The 19,225-nt window shown below is 40.2% G+C and overlaps 1 protein-coding gene across 2 annotated transcripts in view; it reads left to right on the top strand.

Annotated features, from left to right (window-relative positions):
- Window positions 1–19,225, top strand: part of LOC136858301 (fatty-acid amide hydrolase 2-B) — a 366,694-nt gene that overhangs the window by 205,728 nt on the left and 141,741 nt on the right. For both annotated transcript variants that reach the window (XM_067137740.2, XM_067137741.2), the window contains exons 4-5: window positions 7,491–7,708; window positions 10,249–10,360. In XM_067137740.2, the coding sequence (XP_066993841.2) occupies window positions 7,491–7,708; window positions 10,249–10,360 (330 nt within the window). The remainder of the gene's footprint in view (window positions 1–7,490; window positions 7,709–10,248; window positions 10,361–19,225) is intronic.

Below are 19,225 nucleotides of genomic sequence, written 5' to 3'. Positions count from 1 at the left end.
GTGTTGGGGCACAAGACTTTGGAGAGCAAGAGAGGGAATAAATTTGGAAAGGACAAGTTCATGAAAGGTACTAATCGATAAATTTTTAGAGATAGCTTCAGAAATTTCTCTCTTTAGAATCCCTTCACAATGAGGGAAGAGGGCGCGGAAAATCCCCAAATCGTCAACTGAGTACACATTACCAGTCTCGGTCAACTCCACCAGAAACCGTAAGAATCGAATACACTCATCGATAGAATTTACAGAAAAGGACTTCACTCCCCGAAAAACTTCCTTTAAACAGTTAGGCGATGACGCCGAATTTAGCTTAGAGACTAAGGTTTCCATTAAAGGAGCAGTCACACAACACGGACCTTGGGCATGGGTCGAGGACGCCATTTGGTGGGAAGAGACACTCTGGGTAGGTACAGAAGGGTTAAGTGCAGTAGAAATAGAACAATTCTCCATATCTCTGTTAATCAACAGCAAGTCTAAATCAGAGGTGATGCCAGAAACAACCGTTAACAATCTAGCACATTCTGACACAAAAAGAGAATCAGGCTTAATGGATAATATATCCTGAATTCGGCCCGAGTAGTGGTCAGCTCTGGCCCTCAGCCGGTTTACTTGGGCTTTAGACGGAGGCAATTCAATAAACTCTTCGCGAATAATATTAATTTCGTTAAGATTGTCACAGATCAGGTTAAGGTACTCACCCACTCGACTCCTGTCAATAGAAAATACATTAATGGGGACCTGGGAGTTGGCTGATAGCAAGGCAGCGCACTCAGCAACAGTACGGGCAGGTTCAAGGCCACGAATGGATAACTCGTACTCCAATTCGGCACGACGCAGGAAGGAGGGGTTCGTAACGGCACGCGCCATGGTAGCAAACATGGAACAAAATAATCAAAAAATTACACAAGATCCTTGCACTCCCTTTTACAATAGTTATTGACAATAACACTTTTAGTTTTTTAATTTTTGGTTTCCATCCACCAACATTCGCCACAGCACTGCACCAAGCAAGGGTAGGAGGGGAGGAAAGTTAGGTTGCGCAAGGCAGAAACAACAGAGATTAGGCAGCAGAGCAACAACAGTGGAACAACAAACAACCACCGCTCTGATACCACTCTCACCGCTCACCACCCTCTAGGAGCCCGGTACCACCTAGGGGTGATGAGGTGAAAAACCTTATCCACCAGGGAGAGAGAAAAGGAGAGAGAGCAAAAAAGGACGGAGAGAGAGAGAGAGAGAGAGAGAGAGAGCGAGCGAGAGAGAGAGAGAGAGAGAGAGAGAGAGCGAGCGAGAGAGAGAGAGAGAGAGAGAGAGAGAGAGAGAGAGGGAGAGAGATAGAGACCCTGGTGAGAAGGTTGTTAGCGTGTCCGCCCCAAAATGGGAGTAATAGCGAAGACGAGGAAGAAGATGGGCACAAGAAGAAAAACACCGAAGTTCAAGCACAATTTAAAAACAAGAAATCATAGAAATAACTTACCGGAAGCAGCGAGGAAGACAACTAAAGGCCGTGGAAATTAATGCACAAGAAAATCAATGGCAGTGCTCCACCGAACGTGGCGAATGAAAACCAGCATTTACATGAAGTAAAAAAAAATTTAATGGAAGGGCAAAGGTAGGTAACAAACCAAGTTATTAAGATGATAAAGCCTAAGTTTATTTTTAAAACGTAATGGCAAAATGTAAATAAAATCAACATAAGGTTGAAAAATGGAAAAGGAAATTAACAATAAGTAAAATAAATTAGAATATACCCAGGTGGGGTTTTAAAGAAAATTAATTCATTACTAAATAACAATTAATGAAAAATAAATACTCTTTAACAGATAATAAATAGAGAACTTAATGAAAACAACAAGAAAGAAAGGGTGACCTCCGTACCAAATAAAATGTGATCAGAAAACAACGGGAAACAAAATGACTTTCTTACATAAATGTTACCTTTAAATAAATGTGATCGATCACGGATAGTTAAATAAATTTAAAAATATTAAGTTAACAATTATTCAATAAAATGGATCTTCAACGCGGTCGCTTCTCATAATTACCAAATTTGAAATCGTTCAGTTACCACCAAGGACAGTTTCCAAGACAAACAGAATTTTACGTTAAAAAACCTCCTCACGCGGGGCAAGGAAATGGTAACACAACATTAAAAGGAGGAGAAAATAAACAAATTAGTTTAAACAGTAACCGATACACTCGGCCCCGAAGAAGAAAATCCAAGATCCACACAGGCACAACACGCCAGACAACAATTCACCCGACAACAATCCACACACGAACCGTCGCCAAGGTAACCACCAAAAAACAAGCAAGGCCTCCTAATACACGGAGGAAAAACAGGCCAGAGAAAGTGATAAAATTCACCCAAACCCCAGAAGGGGGGGGGGGGGAGAAGAAAACATACCAAACGAATTAGAAAACAAAACACAGGAAGGCAAACAGAAAGCCGAAAGAGGTAAGGTTCGGTACCTTGGAGACTGTACCTTGGTTTACAAAGAAAGTTACAATTTAAAATGCCAAAGTAGATCAGTAAAATTTTAAATTAATAATTCCAATTTAGTTCATGGTGAACCTTCCACATTACTGTGATTAGTTGCCGAAACAGTTTTCCAGATTTTCGATACCACACACGCAAATAGGAATAAATTTAACGGCGAAGTCCAAATATTTATTATTATTATTATTATTATTATTTTTCCAGAAATCTTCGAAAATATCAAAATCCTCTTCAGGACGACGTTTAAAGTGTGTCAAACACTGGTACGTACCTTAGGTGATGAAGAAATGAGAAGAATTTTTAACCTGACATTGTTGACGAAGAAATACAGTCAAGCCACCGGGATCCAGACCTCGTTGTGAAGTATCCAGACGAAAATAAATCCAAAAAACGCTCAGAAGAAAAGGCAGGAGGTCTTCAACTAGTTTACCTGGGGAAAATCCCCGTTAACATTCAATTTACGGTGGTTTCTTGGTACTCCAACACTCCATGACGCCGGACACAAATACACACCAGCTCAACATGGCTGCCTCAAGCGAACTGAGTGTCGCGTCGGCCAGCTGGAAGCAGGCCAGTTTTGCCTGGTAGTCGACCGGCGGGCGCATGCGCAGTAATGCGCAACCAATCACAAGACCAGACAATGGCCCGCTGACTACAGTAACTTTAAAAAAAGGTATACTGGCGTAAGCCGTTTGACACAAATTATTCTAGGCCGCAGGGCCAGTTCAAAATGGTTATAATGGGGAGGCTCACATTATTTAATATTGTCTCAATCTTTAAGGTGAAAATGAAATGGCGTATGGCTTTTAGTGCCGGGAGTGTCCGAGGACAAGTTCAGCTCGCCAGGTGCAGGTCTTTTGAACTGACTCCCATAGGCAACCTGCGCGTCGTGATGAGGATGAAATGATGATGAAGACGACACATACACCCAGCCCCCGTGCCAGTGAAATTAACCAATTATGGTTAAAATTCTTGACCCTGCCGGGAATCAAACCCGGGGACCCTGTGACCAAAGGCCAGCACGCTAACCATTTAACCATGGAGCCAGACATCTTTAAGGTATCTTTTCATGACTGAAAATGGACTTAACTAGGAGCATTGCGTACTAGGACCTTACCTGGAAAATATAAAGATGTGATATTGCACACAAGACTGTCACCCCATGTGTAACGCGGACTCATTTTTGCATTCGCCGTGAATCAATGACTACTAATCTGCATTTAGGGCAGTCGCCCAGGTGGCAGATTCCCTACTGTTGTTTTCCTGGCCTTTTCTTAAATGATTGCAAAGAAATTGGAAATTTATTGAACATCTCCTTTGGTAAGTTATTCCAATCCCTAACTCCCCGTCCTATAAACGAATATTTGACCCAATATGTCCTCTTGAATTCCAACTTTATCTTCATATTGTGATCTTTCCTACTTTTAAAGACACCGTCCAAACTTATTCGTCGACTGATGTCCTCCCACGCCATCTCTCCACTGACAGCTCGGAACATACCACTTAGTCGAGCAGCTCGTCTCCTTTCTCCCAAGTCTTCCCAGCCCAAACTTAGCAACATTTTTGTAATGCTACTCTTTTGTCGGAAATTGCCCAGAACAAATCGAGCTGCACTAGCACTAGCAACTCGCAACATGCCCACAGAATTGGATGATGTGCTGAAAAGAGCTGTGAAAGTTATCAATTTCATTTAAAAAAAAGTCAGTCCTCTAAATTCCAGGTTATTTTTGGTGCTATGCAAGGAGATTGGGAGTGTCCATGAACATTTGCTATTGCAGAAAGAGGTTTGGTGGTTATCGAGAGATAATGTTTTGACCCGCTTATTTGAAATGGGATAAGATTAGAGTAATTCTACTTGATGGGATATGCAACTTCAAAACGACTTCTTCAAGGATTTCTCGTGGCTTGCGAAACTTACTTATTTAGCAGATATATTCAGTCACTTTAATGAATTTAATTCAAATCTACAAGGAACGCAAGTCACATTCTTCTCAGTCTAAGACAAAATGGATGGAATAATTAAGAAAATTAGTATATGGGCACGCCGAATCAGCAAAAGCTAATTTGATTCTTTCCCAATACTTCATGATTTTCTATCTACAAATGAAGATATACTACCAGAAAGTATAAATGTTGTAATGGTGAAACCTGGAATTGTTAGGATCTACACTCAGACAGTATTTTCCGCATCTAGTTAAGAAAATATCTTGGATCACTGATCATGAACTGCTCACCCTTGAAGAAGATCAACTAGCTAAGTATCTTTTGACTTTTCTTTGAAGATCCTGTATCACACCTCCACGTCTCTGAATAATTTCTGGATCCATGCACGTCCGTTATACCCTGCAATTTCGAGAAAGGCAATATTGCGTTTAATGCCTTTCGCGACAACGTACCTGTATGAGTGTACCTTTTCTGCTTTCACACAAATGACAATGAAATACAGGAACAGAGATAATGTAGAGACTGATCTTCGGCTTCGAGTGACTATGCTTGAACAAGGTCTAAAACGCTTGGTCTCGGGATAACAGCACTATCCGTCCCATTGAACCAACATCAGTACCAAGTGATTTTCTCATATAAGGTTTCAGATTCAGACTGTTGAGTGATTAGTCAAGGGTCTTAGTGTTGTATTATATGATGCATTTAGGAAGTAGGGCCTATGCTTATGTAAATGAAGCTAAATTAAACTTTCAAGTTTAAAAAGATAAATATTACGCCTATATTACAAGAATAAAATTAAACATGGTAACATTGCAAAATTCTGTCTTCTGTTTACTGAATTAAGTATCATATGTTCCGTGACAAGAAGTCCTTCGACATACATGCGACATGCTGATAAGGTCTCTGGCACAAATCCCACTGTAGTTGGGGACTGTAGATTAACAGCCAAGGTAGCCCATGCCTGTCGTAAGAGGCGAATAAACGGGGTCCCAGGAGCTCTGAACTTGGGGGTGTGGGTTCACAACCACGGGGCCCTAGCTCAGTCGTAGCATTGCTCCCACTTACTTGTGCCAGGCTCTTTACTTTCATCTATCCTATTTGACCTCTCTTGGTCAACTCTTGTTCTTTTCCTACCCCGAAGCTATTAGGTTGCGAGGGCTAGGGAGGCTTTCAGTTTCACGCCCTTCGTGGCACTTGTCTTTCTTTGGCCGATACCTTCATTTTCGAAGTGTTGGATCCCTTCATTTTTTCTATGATTAGTGTTGTATAGACGATTGTTGTACGAAGACTAGGCGTATGTGCTGTCTTCATCATCATTTTATCCTCATCACGACGTGCAGGTCGCCTACGGGAGTCAAATAGAAATACCTGCACCAAGTCTCTCCGGAGGCCACACGCCATAATAATAATACAATTAATTAATATAATGCCTAATTATTTATGACAATAATAGTTCCCTCAGTAATAACATTCGCCTTAAGAGTATCGAGTAAGGAATGGTAAATTCCTATGGACACAATATACATCGATCTTAAATCTCTCGTGCTGACCAATGGTCTAAAATAGTTTCTTTGGCATGAGGGGAGGGTTTTACATGAATAATCACCATGATTACCTTAAAATTAAGGTACAATATGCATTTATATTTTGGGGTCATAATCAGTGTTGCCAACTTATATTTTTAAGATCCGCTAAATGCTACTAAAAAACCCGCTAAAATTCCGCCAAGAAATCCGATCTCAAATATTGAGCAATAATAATAATAATAATAATAATAATAATAATAATAATAATAATAATAATAATAATAATAATAATAATAATAATAATAATAATAATAATGAGCCTCCGTGGCTCAGACGGCAGCGCGTCGGCCTCTCACCGCTGGATACCGTGGTTCAAATCCCGGTCACTCCATGTGAGATTTGTGCTGGACAAAGCGGAGGCGAGACAGGTTTTTCTCCGGGTACTCCGGTTTTCCCTGTCATCTTTCATTCCAGCAACACTCTTCATTCTCATTTCATAGCATCTATCAGTCATTAATAAATCACTTTGGGAGTGGCGACCCCATCGAACTAACAGCCTATATATGCTTCATTCATTACATCCCTGACCCGGTCAATAACTGGAAAACAGGTTGTAGGTTTTCTTTTTTTCAATAATAATAATAATAATAATAATAAAAGCAAACGTCTTCACTCACTTGATCTGTGAGCTTCACTGAGATTAACCCCTTGCGTGTGAGCCGGCGAGCTAAAACTTGTAGGCGTTTTACTGCCGGGTGCAAACTAGGTGAATCCCCTAACTTAAGGGCCACACACAGAACAAGCCAGTTCATTAAACGGTCTTCCTTAATAGCATAAATATAAGTACTACTCTCTCACAGTTTCATTATCTGTCGTCATTCGTCAACTAAGAGATAAGTGCCCTTTCATCACACATTAAAATTTTATGTTACCATGATCTCATTACATCCAATCCAAATAGCAAGTTTCCCTCATGTGACTGCTAGTTCCTGACAAGAAATACGGAATAGGTCAGAGACAGACTGGAGTACAAATTTAAAAAAAACGTAAAATGGACAAAACACTAAATTCTGCTATAATAAATCTAGAATTCCGCCAAAAATTCCGCTGTCCGCTAAATGATATATTTCTCCGCCGGCAGACTTCTAATTCCGCCAAATTTAGCGGAAAATCCGCTAAGTTGGCAACACTGGTCATAATCATCGGATATCAAGCTTTTCGAAGAATTTGGTAGGCTCTAGTCTTCCTGTTGAATCTCCCGGGTGCATTTGGGATGAATGGCGATGAATGGGGATGAATGGGGACAAATTCTACGACTCTGATGATGACGATGATGGTGATGGTATCGAATGGTATTGAATTTTAAGTGGGATTTGTCTGTTACTCCTTTCCTTTTCAATATTATGTTTAAGGTTGATGTAGGTTCCGAGTTACGATGTAATTAACAACTTTTAGCTCATTCTCTTACTGAAATATGGAAATTCAACAATACTCATTAAATCTTACCCACTCTGTTTATCCAGGGATGAGTTACTGCGTTGGTCACCTTCCGAGAGCAAATATCAAAGCTGACAAGGATGGGGAGGCCGTCCATCAGCTGAGAAAGGCGGGAGCAATCCCTCTGGCAGTCACTACAACACCGGAATGCTGCCTCAGCTGGGAGACTAATAACCTAGTCACGGGCAAGACTTTGAATGCATTCGACAGAACGAGAACATCTGGAGGATCCTCTGGTGGCGAGGTAAGTCAACAGCTTTCTAAACATTCTAGAATAGATTTTCTGAAACATTCAAATGATGCACTTATCAATTTTGAAAATGCTGTCTTTCTCAACCAGTCTTTAAGCTATACACTTATCAAAAGATGAAGGTCTCTGTCAATTCGAATTGCGATGATGTTGGTCCGCGGACATTTACGACTTGACTGGAGAGTACTAATTAAAGCAGGCTTCATAAATCGATGTTGATGTAATGAAGTCTTCTATTCCTTTAGTCTTCAACTTCCACTATTGACCACTCTCACATTTTGTTAACTTTTTTAGAAACTTGCCGGAGCAGATTTTTCTACACGATTATGTGTTGGTGTAGGTGTTTATCAGCTAATCTCTTAACTTTATCTTCAAACTCAAATAGAACTCGAAGGTGCACAGGTAAATGCTGACTGGATGCAGTTCGAGGAGAGTTACCAACTTGCATTGGTAGAGAAAGAATACGATTTAAATATAAATTACGAGTACATTTACATATCCAGTGGGAGTAGGTGATATAGTAGACCCAACGGTCCACTTTGAAAGCTACAGTGGACAGCCTACTGACACTGATGCAGAAAAACTGCAAATTTACGAGCCTACCTTCTACTACCGGAAGAAGTACGATGTTTTTAATACAAGAAATCTTAGTCATCGCCATAATGGTGGGAGCGCGTGGAACCATTCCTCGCCTCCTCGCAGATTTCGCAGTCTTGACCCTGAAAGAATCGATCTCCATCTTCAAGAATCATTGCCACTCTGAAGCAACCGCAACAACAACAAAGAAACACAAACCATGACGAACACTCAAGCTTTAAACCTACTAAAAATGTATTAAATATACTTTGTCCGATATGCAACCCGGAAATGTGGGAAGTGTAGGGTGAATAAATCCTAGTTACACATATCTAAAATTTATAAGATGTTCATTTACGAGTATAGAAACCAAGAATTTCGATTCACCGCACTACAAGTGACCCATGACAATAGCTAACCCACAAACTCAAGGATAATGTTTAGCGACCGGCACTGTCACGAAGATGATTAACAGGTCTATTGTCGAATAAATTATATAATACTTCCAAAGAAAGAAAGAATGAAATACATCTGCGTAAGTAGTATTAAAACACAGTAGCGTAGCCAGGATTAGCCGATTGGGAGGGGTGGGGATGTAGTTACAAAATGATGATGGAACACAATGAAGGAGCATGCATGACTTGTCATTATAGGGACGCTGATATACGTGAATTACAGCACTATTGGTTTTACAATTATGTCTCTGAATGGTTATTTTGTTTATTGTCAGTTTCTGTTTATTTTCTTTTTGTAAAAATTCCATAGTGGGATTCTAACCCCCAGTAAATCCTTCCCCCCTGGCTACGCTCCTGGTAAAACACTTCTATAACAATGCACATTACAATCCTCTGTCTGAAAAAAAAAAATTGAACTCTAGTCAGCGGAACGTCAAATGATTTCAATTTTAAAGACTTGGTGGCAAAGTAAACAGCACAGAGCATTGAAATTATATTAATTCGTCTTTCATTTAACCTACGTAAGGGCATAACATTCTGTTCAGGTTTCACGTCTGATCTTTTCTCCTTCTCCTTTCACCATTAACGCCCTATGTGAATTGGTGGAAATGCGGTTGTTTTCCTTTGAAAATTTCTCCTGGTGCCTTTCAAGTAATCTCGAGCTGTCTTTGAGATCAAATATGCACCATAAATTCCACGAAGATTTCTTCCTGGTCTTTCCCCAGTTTTATGTTTTTATTTTTACAATCTACTTTACGTCACAACGACATGCGACGATGGGATATAAAAGGGCTAGGAGTGATAAAGAAGTGACCGTGGCCTTAATTAAGGCGCAGCCCCAGCATTTTCATGGTATGAAAATGGTAAACCACGGAAAACCATCTTCAGAGCTGCCGATAGTAGGGTTCGAACTCACCATCTCCCGAATGCAAGCTGATAGCTACATGACCCACACCGCACAGCCACTTGCTCTTTTATGTATTTATCTGAGTGTCACGACCGGAAGTCCTTCTTTACCTGATGCTGGGGTTGTCTGCGTGGTGATGATGGAGAATACAACAAGATAAATCATCTACTCTTAAATCTTGGAATACGTCCAATACTTCAGCGAATGTATTTAACGGCAAAAGAAAGGGAAGGGCTAGGAAAGACTCCCTAGGCCTCCCAAAACTAATACCAGTTGAATCCAAAGTGAAGAATTCACCAAGGGGGAAAATATGAAAGTAATAATAGTAATTTTATTTGTTAAAAGAAACATGTGACTCGAGAGATAGGGAGTTATTGTTCAAAATCCTTGGTGAACTGATCTTAGATGCTAATTTAAGTAGACAAACACCAATGAATACTTAATCTAATACGAAATTCAAAAAAATGAAAATTGAAGCCTTATATAGGCCTACTGAATGTTTTATAGAGTGGTGAGATAAAATGTGTGAATTTCATACTAACAATCTCTTCTGAAGAAGAATGAACTGTTAATACAAACATACATTTCTTGTTTAGGGGGCACTGCTGGGATCCGGAGCTTCTGTCATTGGAGTAGGCTCAGACATTGCTGGTTCTATCCGCCTTCCTGCGATGTACAATGGGGTCTTCGGCCACAAGCCCACTCCAGGTTAGTATAGCCTATCATTTGAAATGCGAATTGAAGTGGCAGGTTTTCCTGGGTCGAGTAGATGGTCAAGTTACTTGAACAAGTAACTAGAGGCAGGCAACTTGAGTATTATAGACAATCAATCAAGCACTTGATCAAGTACTTGAGCCAGTATGCAGACTAGTTAAGTGAGTTGAACGGCACTCAACATACTTGTTCAAGTAGTTTACCACCACCACGGTAGTCCTTATTGGAATGCAGGCAGAACACCAGTGACACCATACTTCCCTCATATAAAGGCGTCTGGTGATTGCCTAGAATTCCGTTGTAGATGAGAGTTTTTTGTTTTGTTTTGTTTTGTTTTGTTTTGTTTTGTTTTGTTTCTTACATGGAGTGGACAGCGGATATAGCTAACTCTTAAATTGGTTCAGTTATATGGAGAACATGCCGCTTGGCTGTGGGATGTGACACGTGTTCAGTTTAATAATAAACAGTAGAGAGACACCGCTATTAACAAGATACTGGTTGAAATGAACATAGAACTGTTTGACTTTCAAGAAACGGAAAACAATAATAAGATCTTGCGCAAAACTTACTCCGAGGAACGTGTGAATTTTGAGAAATCCTTGAGTTTCGGTGCCGCAATAGATGAAGTTTACACTCCTGCTATGAACTGGTTCCATAAAATGCATAAAATTTGAAATTGCAGCTTTTGATACGCGAAAATAAAATGTTCGAGACTTCTATAACTATATCTAACGGCCAAAAAGCATAATGTCACTTCTAATTTTGTTATTTCTGGTATATAATAATTTCGTGTGGCGATTTCTGGCCGAGTGCAGCCTTTGTAAGGCAGACCCTCCGGTGAGGGTGGGCGGCATCTGCCATGTATAGGTAACTGCGTGTTATTTTGGTGGAGGATAGTGTTATGATTTCTGGTGTGAATCCCTCATTAAAGTTTGAGATCGTAATCACTTCCAATAAATTGCCAAAACTTGCAGGTGTCCATCTCAACTGAGCTTTGCACTCCTTTGGATTTTCAACGTGGCCTCACAAAGAGAAAGATATCCCTTCGTTGTAACAATTCTCTAATTCAAAGTCACGGTTTCTTCTTAACTCCTTCAACCATATTCTCTAGCCCATTAAATACATTAATAATATTTTGCACGTTATATCGCACAACAGTACATCACCTACGATCCAGTTTGATGTTACCCGTATAAAAACACTTGAACAATTGTAAACGACTACTTCAATAAATTTCACTTCTTGAACACTTGATTGCTTTTACTCGTACAAGTAACGTGAAAGATTAACCCATGCAAACGAGCCTTTGTGGTTGAAGTAGATTACAGCTGTTTTCACTACCTTTGAATGGTCTGTAGTCTGTTACATCTCTTGTTGCAGGAGATGAGCCGCATCTCGTACTCCTACAAAGTAATAGGTATTGTTCATGAAATGTAGATATCTTAACCTATTATAGCTTAAAGTCTTATTTTGGGCATAGTTCTTTGATTCCATTATGATAAAATATTGCAAGGTCTCAGCTAGTGAATATGTTACGAATAGTATAACTTAAATGTACTGATACTATTTGAGAAAATAAATGTGTTTATTTATCAGCAATAAGCATGGTATTCGTAATTTATTCATCGGCAAGTTATCAACTGAAATTCAAGTCAAGAGCTAAGGAAAAGTATCCTTCCGCACGTGAGCACGTGTCCTGTTCCCCCTTCCCGTCGTCACCGTTCTCCATCTCCGCCACAACCAGCTTGTTGCTTGCTTGCTTGCTGATGCTTATTGGGCTGTGTCTACGACATTTCACCCAGTCAATACTCGCTTACGCATGTAAACACACTAGTCTAAATGAAAACACTTCAATTCAATAGTTGATGCCTGAACTTGCAAGTAGAAAAACACAAAACACGAAACTTCACTATATCACATAACTACCCCATTTTGCTAGTATAGACTGTTGTCATACGGGAAACTTCCAATCTTGCAATCACACTGCGTTTAAAGCGTCACCCACACGAAGAATCCAAAATAGCACTCACAAGTAATACACTAATGATATGAGGAATCACTCAAATGGAACCTGAGAAAGCATGAGTAATTCTCACTGGATATTATAGACAAAATTATAACACGATCTTGGCTTCATCTAGAAACAAATTTAGCACTCTAATAATCTCTTCTGTAGGATTACAGAGCAAACAAGAAACACTGGTAGGAAAAACCTGCTTAAGTCGCTGGAGGTTAGCCATAAGTTTTTTACGTTGGTTAGCATACAAAGAACATTCAAAGAGGATGTGATTAGAATCGCCATTACGGATATCTGTACCACACAAACAGTTGGTATCTTGCGTTAAATGGAACCGTGATCGATATTGTGGTGTGAGGGCATGATTAAACCGTAACCGAATGATGTTAATAATATGTCGTCTAGTATAAGATCCTCGTATAAACCAAGGTTTAACTAAAAGGCTTGGTTGTAAATGATAATAAAATTTACCTTTGACTTGTGCAGTTTGTCGGAAGAAATTCTGCCAGTCTGAACGTCCCTCCTGTCGAAAAATAACTACATAATCAGAAGCTGGAACCATATTGTTAGTATTCGGAACAGGAAGACGAGAAGCTTGTTTTGCAAAACAGTCTGCTTTTTCATTACCGGCGATACCCACGTGACCTGGTACCCATACTAAAGTTATGGAAATACCGACATTGTCAAGCATATAAAGGATACTCTTGACATTGTAAATATACCAATTATAGGATAACTCATCAGAAACCAAAGATTGTAATGCACTCAGCGAATCCGTATAGATTGTAGCTCGCGTATATCCCTTTCGCTGCACAAAAAGTAAGGCTTGCTGTATGGCAAATAGCTCCTCCGTAAAAATCGAACAGTCACTAGGCAAACCATATTGTTCACTAAAATTTAGAGAAGGTATATAATAAGCGGAACCGACTCCATTAATGTTCTTTGCCCCATCTGTAAAAATGTTTATGCTTCGTGGAATATGAGAAAATTTCACTCGTTTAACTGGACATATCTCGATCCCCTGCAGACAAGGAAATGTAGTAGAGCCATTACGCATAGGCCAAATGATTTGAGGCTTAAAATGAGAAACCGGATAGGGTAAAGTATAGGGTAGTAAAGTAGCACTGTGTATTAAGGTACACTGCTTCGACTTTAATGTATTAAATGCATGAAACAATGCAGGCAATCTGCTTAAACCCTGGCGCCTAACTGAATAATACTCCGAGAGTAACTGTAACTTCGGAATTAGAGGATGACTTGTGAATGGAAACTTTTTAAGTAAATATTTCGTTGCAAGTATTTTTCTACGTACTTGTAAGGGAGCTTCGCAGGCTTCAACGAGGAGGGCATTGGTAGGTGTGGATTTTAAAGCTCCAATACAGGATCGTATTGCTTGATATTGACAAGTGTTAAGAATATGTAAGTTAGTAGAAGATGCTACGTCGAAAATATGTGATCCGTAATCCAATATCGTCCGAATAGTGGTTTTGTACAGAGATAGCACCACAACGGGATCTGCCCCCCATTGCCTACGGGTTACGGCCTGTATAACCTGAATATACCGTTCACTCTTCGAACGCAAATATAAAAAATGATGTTTCCATGTAAGTTTTTGATCGATAAATAACCCAAGATATTTATGGTGGCTAACCACTGGTATTTCATACTGATCAAAGGCAAGTGGCGATCGGTCATAGGTTCTGCGATGTGTAAATATCATTGCTCGACATTTCGCTATGGAAAGATTTAACCCATGGGCCTCTAACCATGTTCTAGCTTCATAAAGCGCGAGACTAATATGTTGTCTACAGAGCTGTAAATCTTCGTGTGTACAATAAATCAAAAAATCATCAGCATACGCCTGTATGCGAGCATGACGTAAAATGACCGTTTCAAAATCTTTCATAAAAAGAGCGAAAAGAATACCACTCAGAATATCGCCCTGAGGCAACCCATTACTTACCTGCCGGGGCTGGAGTGTACAAGGCGTCGATTTAAATCGTAGTGTTCTATAAGTCAGCAGTTGTCGGAGAATGCTAATAAATCCCTCAGGAATCTTAAGAGTTGCAAGTTTTTCCCATAAGATGTGCAAAGGTACGGAATCATAAGCCCGTTGAATATCAAGAAAAACCGCTATGGTACTATGTTTTCTATGACGAGCTAAAAGTAAATCGATAACAAAACTATTAAATGCATCAGATGTACTGCGTCCCTTAAAAAAGGCATATTGATATCGAGGCGTCAAGTTATAGTATTCTAATACCCATAGGATTCTTCGAAGTAAGATCTTTAGAAACACTTTACGGATGCACGAACCGAGGACTATACCGCGATAATTACTTACCTCTGTGGGTAACTGCTTGTTTTTAAGAATGGGGATTAGGAAAAATTCATTCCAACTAACAGGTGTACTGTGATTGCGAAAAATATCATTATACCTATTTAGTAATACCTTCTTTGCGCGAATAGGTAGTAATTGGAGCATTTGATAGGAAACATTATCTGGACCTGGGGAAGAATTTGAGCATGAGCGGAGTACTGCTTCTAATTCCTGATAGTCGCAGGGTTGTAGCAATACGGAAAAACGTGTGTCTAGTGGGTCTTGGTAAGGAACATACTGTGGCACTACAAAATCTGGCGTTTCTCTAACAAGAAAATCTGATAATACTTGACCTGGGATGGTCTTGGCAGGGGAGTGCTGCGTCACTCTTGTGATTGCCCTGATGGCATTCCACAAGTCTGCAATCGGAACCTGGCGTGTGAAGGACGATATAAACTCCCTCCAAGCGTCACGCCGTTTTCGATGGAAAAGTCGGCGGGTTTGTGCCATGTGTCGTTTGAGCCGGAAGTAATGCTCAGGTGTTGCGTGCTGCCTATAATGTCGAAACAGTACTTTACGAGTTTGAATCATCAAATGGCATTCTTCATCCCACCACTTAACATGCACAGGTTTTCTAGAAGATAAAGGAGGTGAAGCGCTGATGGGGTGATGAAGGTTAATATAAGCTGTTAAAATCTGCATTAAAATTTGATATGAAAAAGTATTTACAGGTATTTTTTGTAACGCGTCCTCAATGTAGGCGGTATATATTTGTGGTTTAAAACTCCTTAAAGATCGAATCATGTTATGTGAAACAGTGTGGGGGGGTGGAGAAAAAGGTCTGCCTACTCCATAAGTAATAACAATAGGGAAATGATCACTGGAATAAGTATCACTCAAAGTATGCCATGTAGCGATAGACACCATATTTCGCTTACACAATGTTAAATCTACTGCGCTAGGAGGGGCAGAAGGCGCAGTCAAACGCGTAGGAGAGCCATCATTCAAAATAGCGAAAGCATGGTTATTTACTTCATTAAGGAACTGTGTACCTTGAAGGGTATCCAAATGTCCTCCCCACAGGGTGTGATGAAGATTAAAGTCCCCAAAGATAAAAACATATGGTTCGGTAGTAAATTGTTGAAAGAATTGGTTCCATTGTCTCTCAGTAATGGAAAATTCAGGAGGACAGTAGATATTCACAAGTAAAAAATGCATATAATATAAACCTATAACATATGTATGGGGTATGGCCTGAATGTTCAAATGGATGCTATATGTCACGGATGAGTGGACCAAAAAGGCAACTCCCCCGTAACCGGGTCCATCATTACGTAAAACTGTGTAATTTGGATACTTGATGCGAGTCTCTAGATGAAACCAAGTTTCTTGTATAGCTACGAAGTGAGGTACTGTTTCCTGTATTAATTTATATAGCTCATGACGCTTGTTCATGAGACTTCTAGCATTCCATTGAGTGATTCTGATCATAGAATTGAATAAAATTACAAATCCTGTCCCTTAACTGGAATACATTATGCGCTAACGCGGGGTGATCACCCAATAATTGTACTAATTGCTGAATAGATTGATAAAGACCACTTTGAAGATGTTCTCTTTGCCTATGAAATGACGAAAGTGGCTGCGCCATGGATGCGCTACTCGTGGCAACAGGTTCGTCAAAAGGTGCCTCCATCCGACGGTTTGCGCCGCCGTAAACAGGTGTAAGTCTTGAAGCCGCCATCTCCATGCGGGGAAGCTCGCGAACCAAATTTTGGTAACCTTCCTTATCATATCCTGGGGCTGGTGCTGGTCTCGGGGATTTTAAAATTACTTGAGTGAATTTCCTCTTACGGGGATTCGACTGTGTAGGAGTCTGCCCCTCCCCATTTAAAGGGGGAAAATTTTGAGAAGTGTCTACTAGATTATATTCCCTAGGTTGGACTTTTTGAACAGCGTCCTTGAAAGATAAATTCTGGTGGCTCATTATCTTTTTAATGTGGACCTGCTGTTGGTGCGTTGGACAATCCACATTGCCAGTTGAATGGGAACCGCGACAATGCACACATTGAAAGAAAGTTTCAGTACAGTTCGCCGTAGTATGGTGCAATGCACATTTCCCACACCTGGGACTTGTTGCTCTGCAATGCTTATCAACGTGCCCGTACCGCTGGCATTTTTTGCAGATGATGGGAGCAAAAACATATGGCTCCACCTCTAAATGCACTTGATATAAAGACACGTACTGTGGAAGTTTCTGTGCACGAAAAACCACTTTGATAGATCCAGTAGGTACATACTGTGTGCCTTCTTCGTTAACAACTCGACGGTTCAAACGTTTTACAGATTTTATTGTAGCAGGAGACTTCAAGTGCTTTAATATGGCATCCTCAGTCAAGGTCTTCTCTACTCCCCTGATGACTCCTACCCGCAATACATTAGAGCTAGGTATGTATGCCCGTAACTGCAGCTCAACTAATATAGGGTGTTTCAAAAATGAATTTGCCTGTACAGCATAGACAAATTCTATTTGTACCCTATTGCGTCCCTTGCGGGCCACTGATTTTATGCCTGGAATATTGTTCTCATAGAAAGTCCTACCTAGGGTCATAGGATGCATGTTACCGACATTGCCTGATGCTGTGGACTCCACAAAAATAATGAAAGGTCCATAATGAGTACTAGGATAAAGTTCCTGCGACTCAGTCTTCGAATTCGAAGTAGTAGTCTCTTTATTCACTACCTCATTGGGTGTATTAGGTGTACTCACTGTACTACTATTCTCACTTAGACTATCATCCTCATCCTGTTCCATTTGAACTGTCTCTTCCCGAGCAACTTTGAGGGTTGAAGGATCAGGAGACTCCTCACCACCACTTTGCTCCCCCATAACTTACGTATTACACTCGCAAAAGCACTACTCTATACCGTCCACGCTACCTCCTCACAGCAACTGTCAACTCAACTGCACACGAGCACTGCTAAGAGGGAACTGGAACCAGCTTGTTATTAACACCGTGCGTCTGTCTGACAAGTACTTCATTCTCAAATAGTGAAGCATCAAACGAAATCACATCCTTTCACATAGCTGTTCTTTGATCACGTACCATACCTATTTATTCCTTTATTGACCATGTAAAACCTACAGATTACTGATGAATACCAAGGCAAGAGAAGCAAGGTTTATTTTTATTTCATAATGCAATTTGTGTGAGGCACATGGGGGCTTACAACATAAGTATACGATTCCGCTCTCGTGCAACGACTGTCAGTGGCAGTTTCTCACAGTTCAAAAGGCTGAAAAAACCACCTGTGAGTGGGATTGCAAAATACAATGTTTCCAGGAATGTTGTAAATATTGTAGTCTCGTCATGCGGAAAGTAAAAACGAACTCAAGATCCCCTCATGACAACATTTCTGCAGGTAGAGGGCGGCTACGAACATAAAGCAAAGTACAAATTATTATTATTATCGAATACGACAAGGATCCTATTCCCATACCGTGTTAAGGCCCTTCCTGTTTTATTTACGGCGAGTGACACATCGACCTTTCGCTGGAGACTTGGATTTTCCGTGGAGATTAAATTCCACGCGAGCGGCGTAAACATTGTACACAGAAACGCCGGTCAGCTGCGCGGTCTTTTTCACGTCTTCCACAGTCCACAGCGGATTCTCATCTCGTAGGCTACTGTAAACGTTTAAAACAATTTGGTTTAGATTTCCCACTTAATTTTTCTCCACTTTTGTTAGCTTTAAAGTATTTCACAGGGGACTCAAGCGTCACAGCATCACACACGTCTTACAGCTGGCAGCCATTATAAATACTGAACATGCAGCCAGTAGCCCAGTATTGCCAACAGTTTCCTTGGATCCATCTTCAACGTCGCACATATAATGCGAACTTATCAGCAATGGAATGAACTCGAACAAAGCTTACTAAGTACACAGTGCAATAAAATATCAATATCATATTTAATAATTATTATTTTGCTACATACACCACTGAGAACAATAACTATTCGTAGCCATCTACGTATAAAATATCAGAGTTGGTAACGAACCATACAACCTGTGATATATTTTCCATATTTACACAGGGCAAACATTTTTAATTCGTCAAGTCAGTTCACCAGAATATCTAACAAAACTGAAGGAAGCTCCTGACTTCAGGAACAAGTAACAAACCTAGGGAACTATTTGGCGCTGCGGAAGCCTTTTCACCGACCAGAAGTCTGACTAACATCAAAGGGACCGCTAAGGTCTTAAATATCATTCATACTTCCAGCAGAACACATGCAGTAATTACGGTCAATATAATTTATAATCTTTCCTTTAATTTATTATTTAAAACATGTTTGTCCCCTAGCATAAATACAGAAGAAGGGTTCTCGGAATAAAGAGATAAAGGCTAAGGTGGGAACAAAGAAAAAAGAAAGAGAGAGAGAGAGAGAAGTGGGGGGGGGGAGGTTAAGGGAAAGTCAAAACATGTTCATTAATATTGTCGTAAAAGGACTGGGCAGAG

Source organism: Anabrus simplex, chromosome 1 (genome assembly GCF_040414725.1).
Source record: "Anabrus simplex isolate iqAnaSimp1 chromosome 1, ASM4041472v1, whole genome shotgun sequence".
In the NCBI taxonomy this organism is placed as follows: domain Eukaryota; kingdom Metazoa; phylum Arthropoda; class Insecta; order Orthoptera; family Tettigoniidae; genus Anabrus; species Anabrus simplex.
This window is presented reverse-complemented; position numbering and strand designations above follow the sequence as displayed.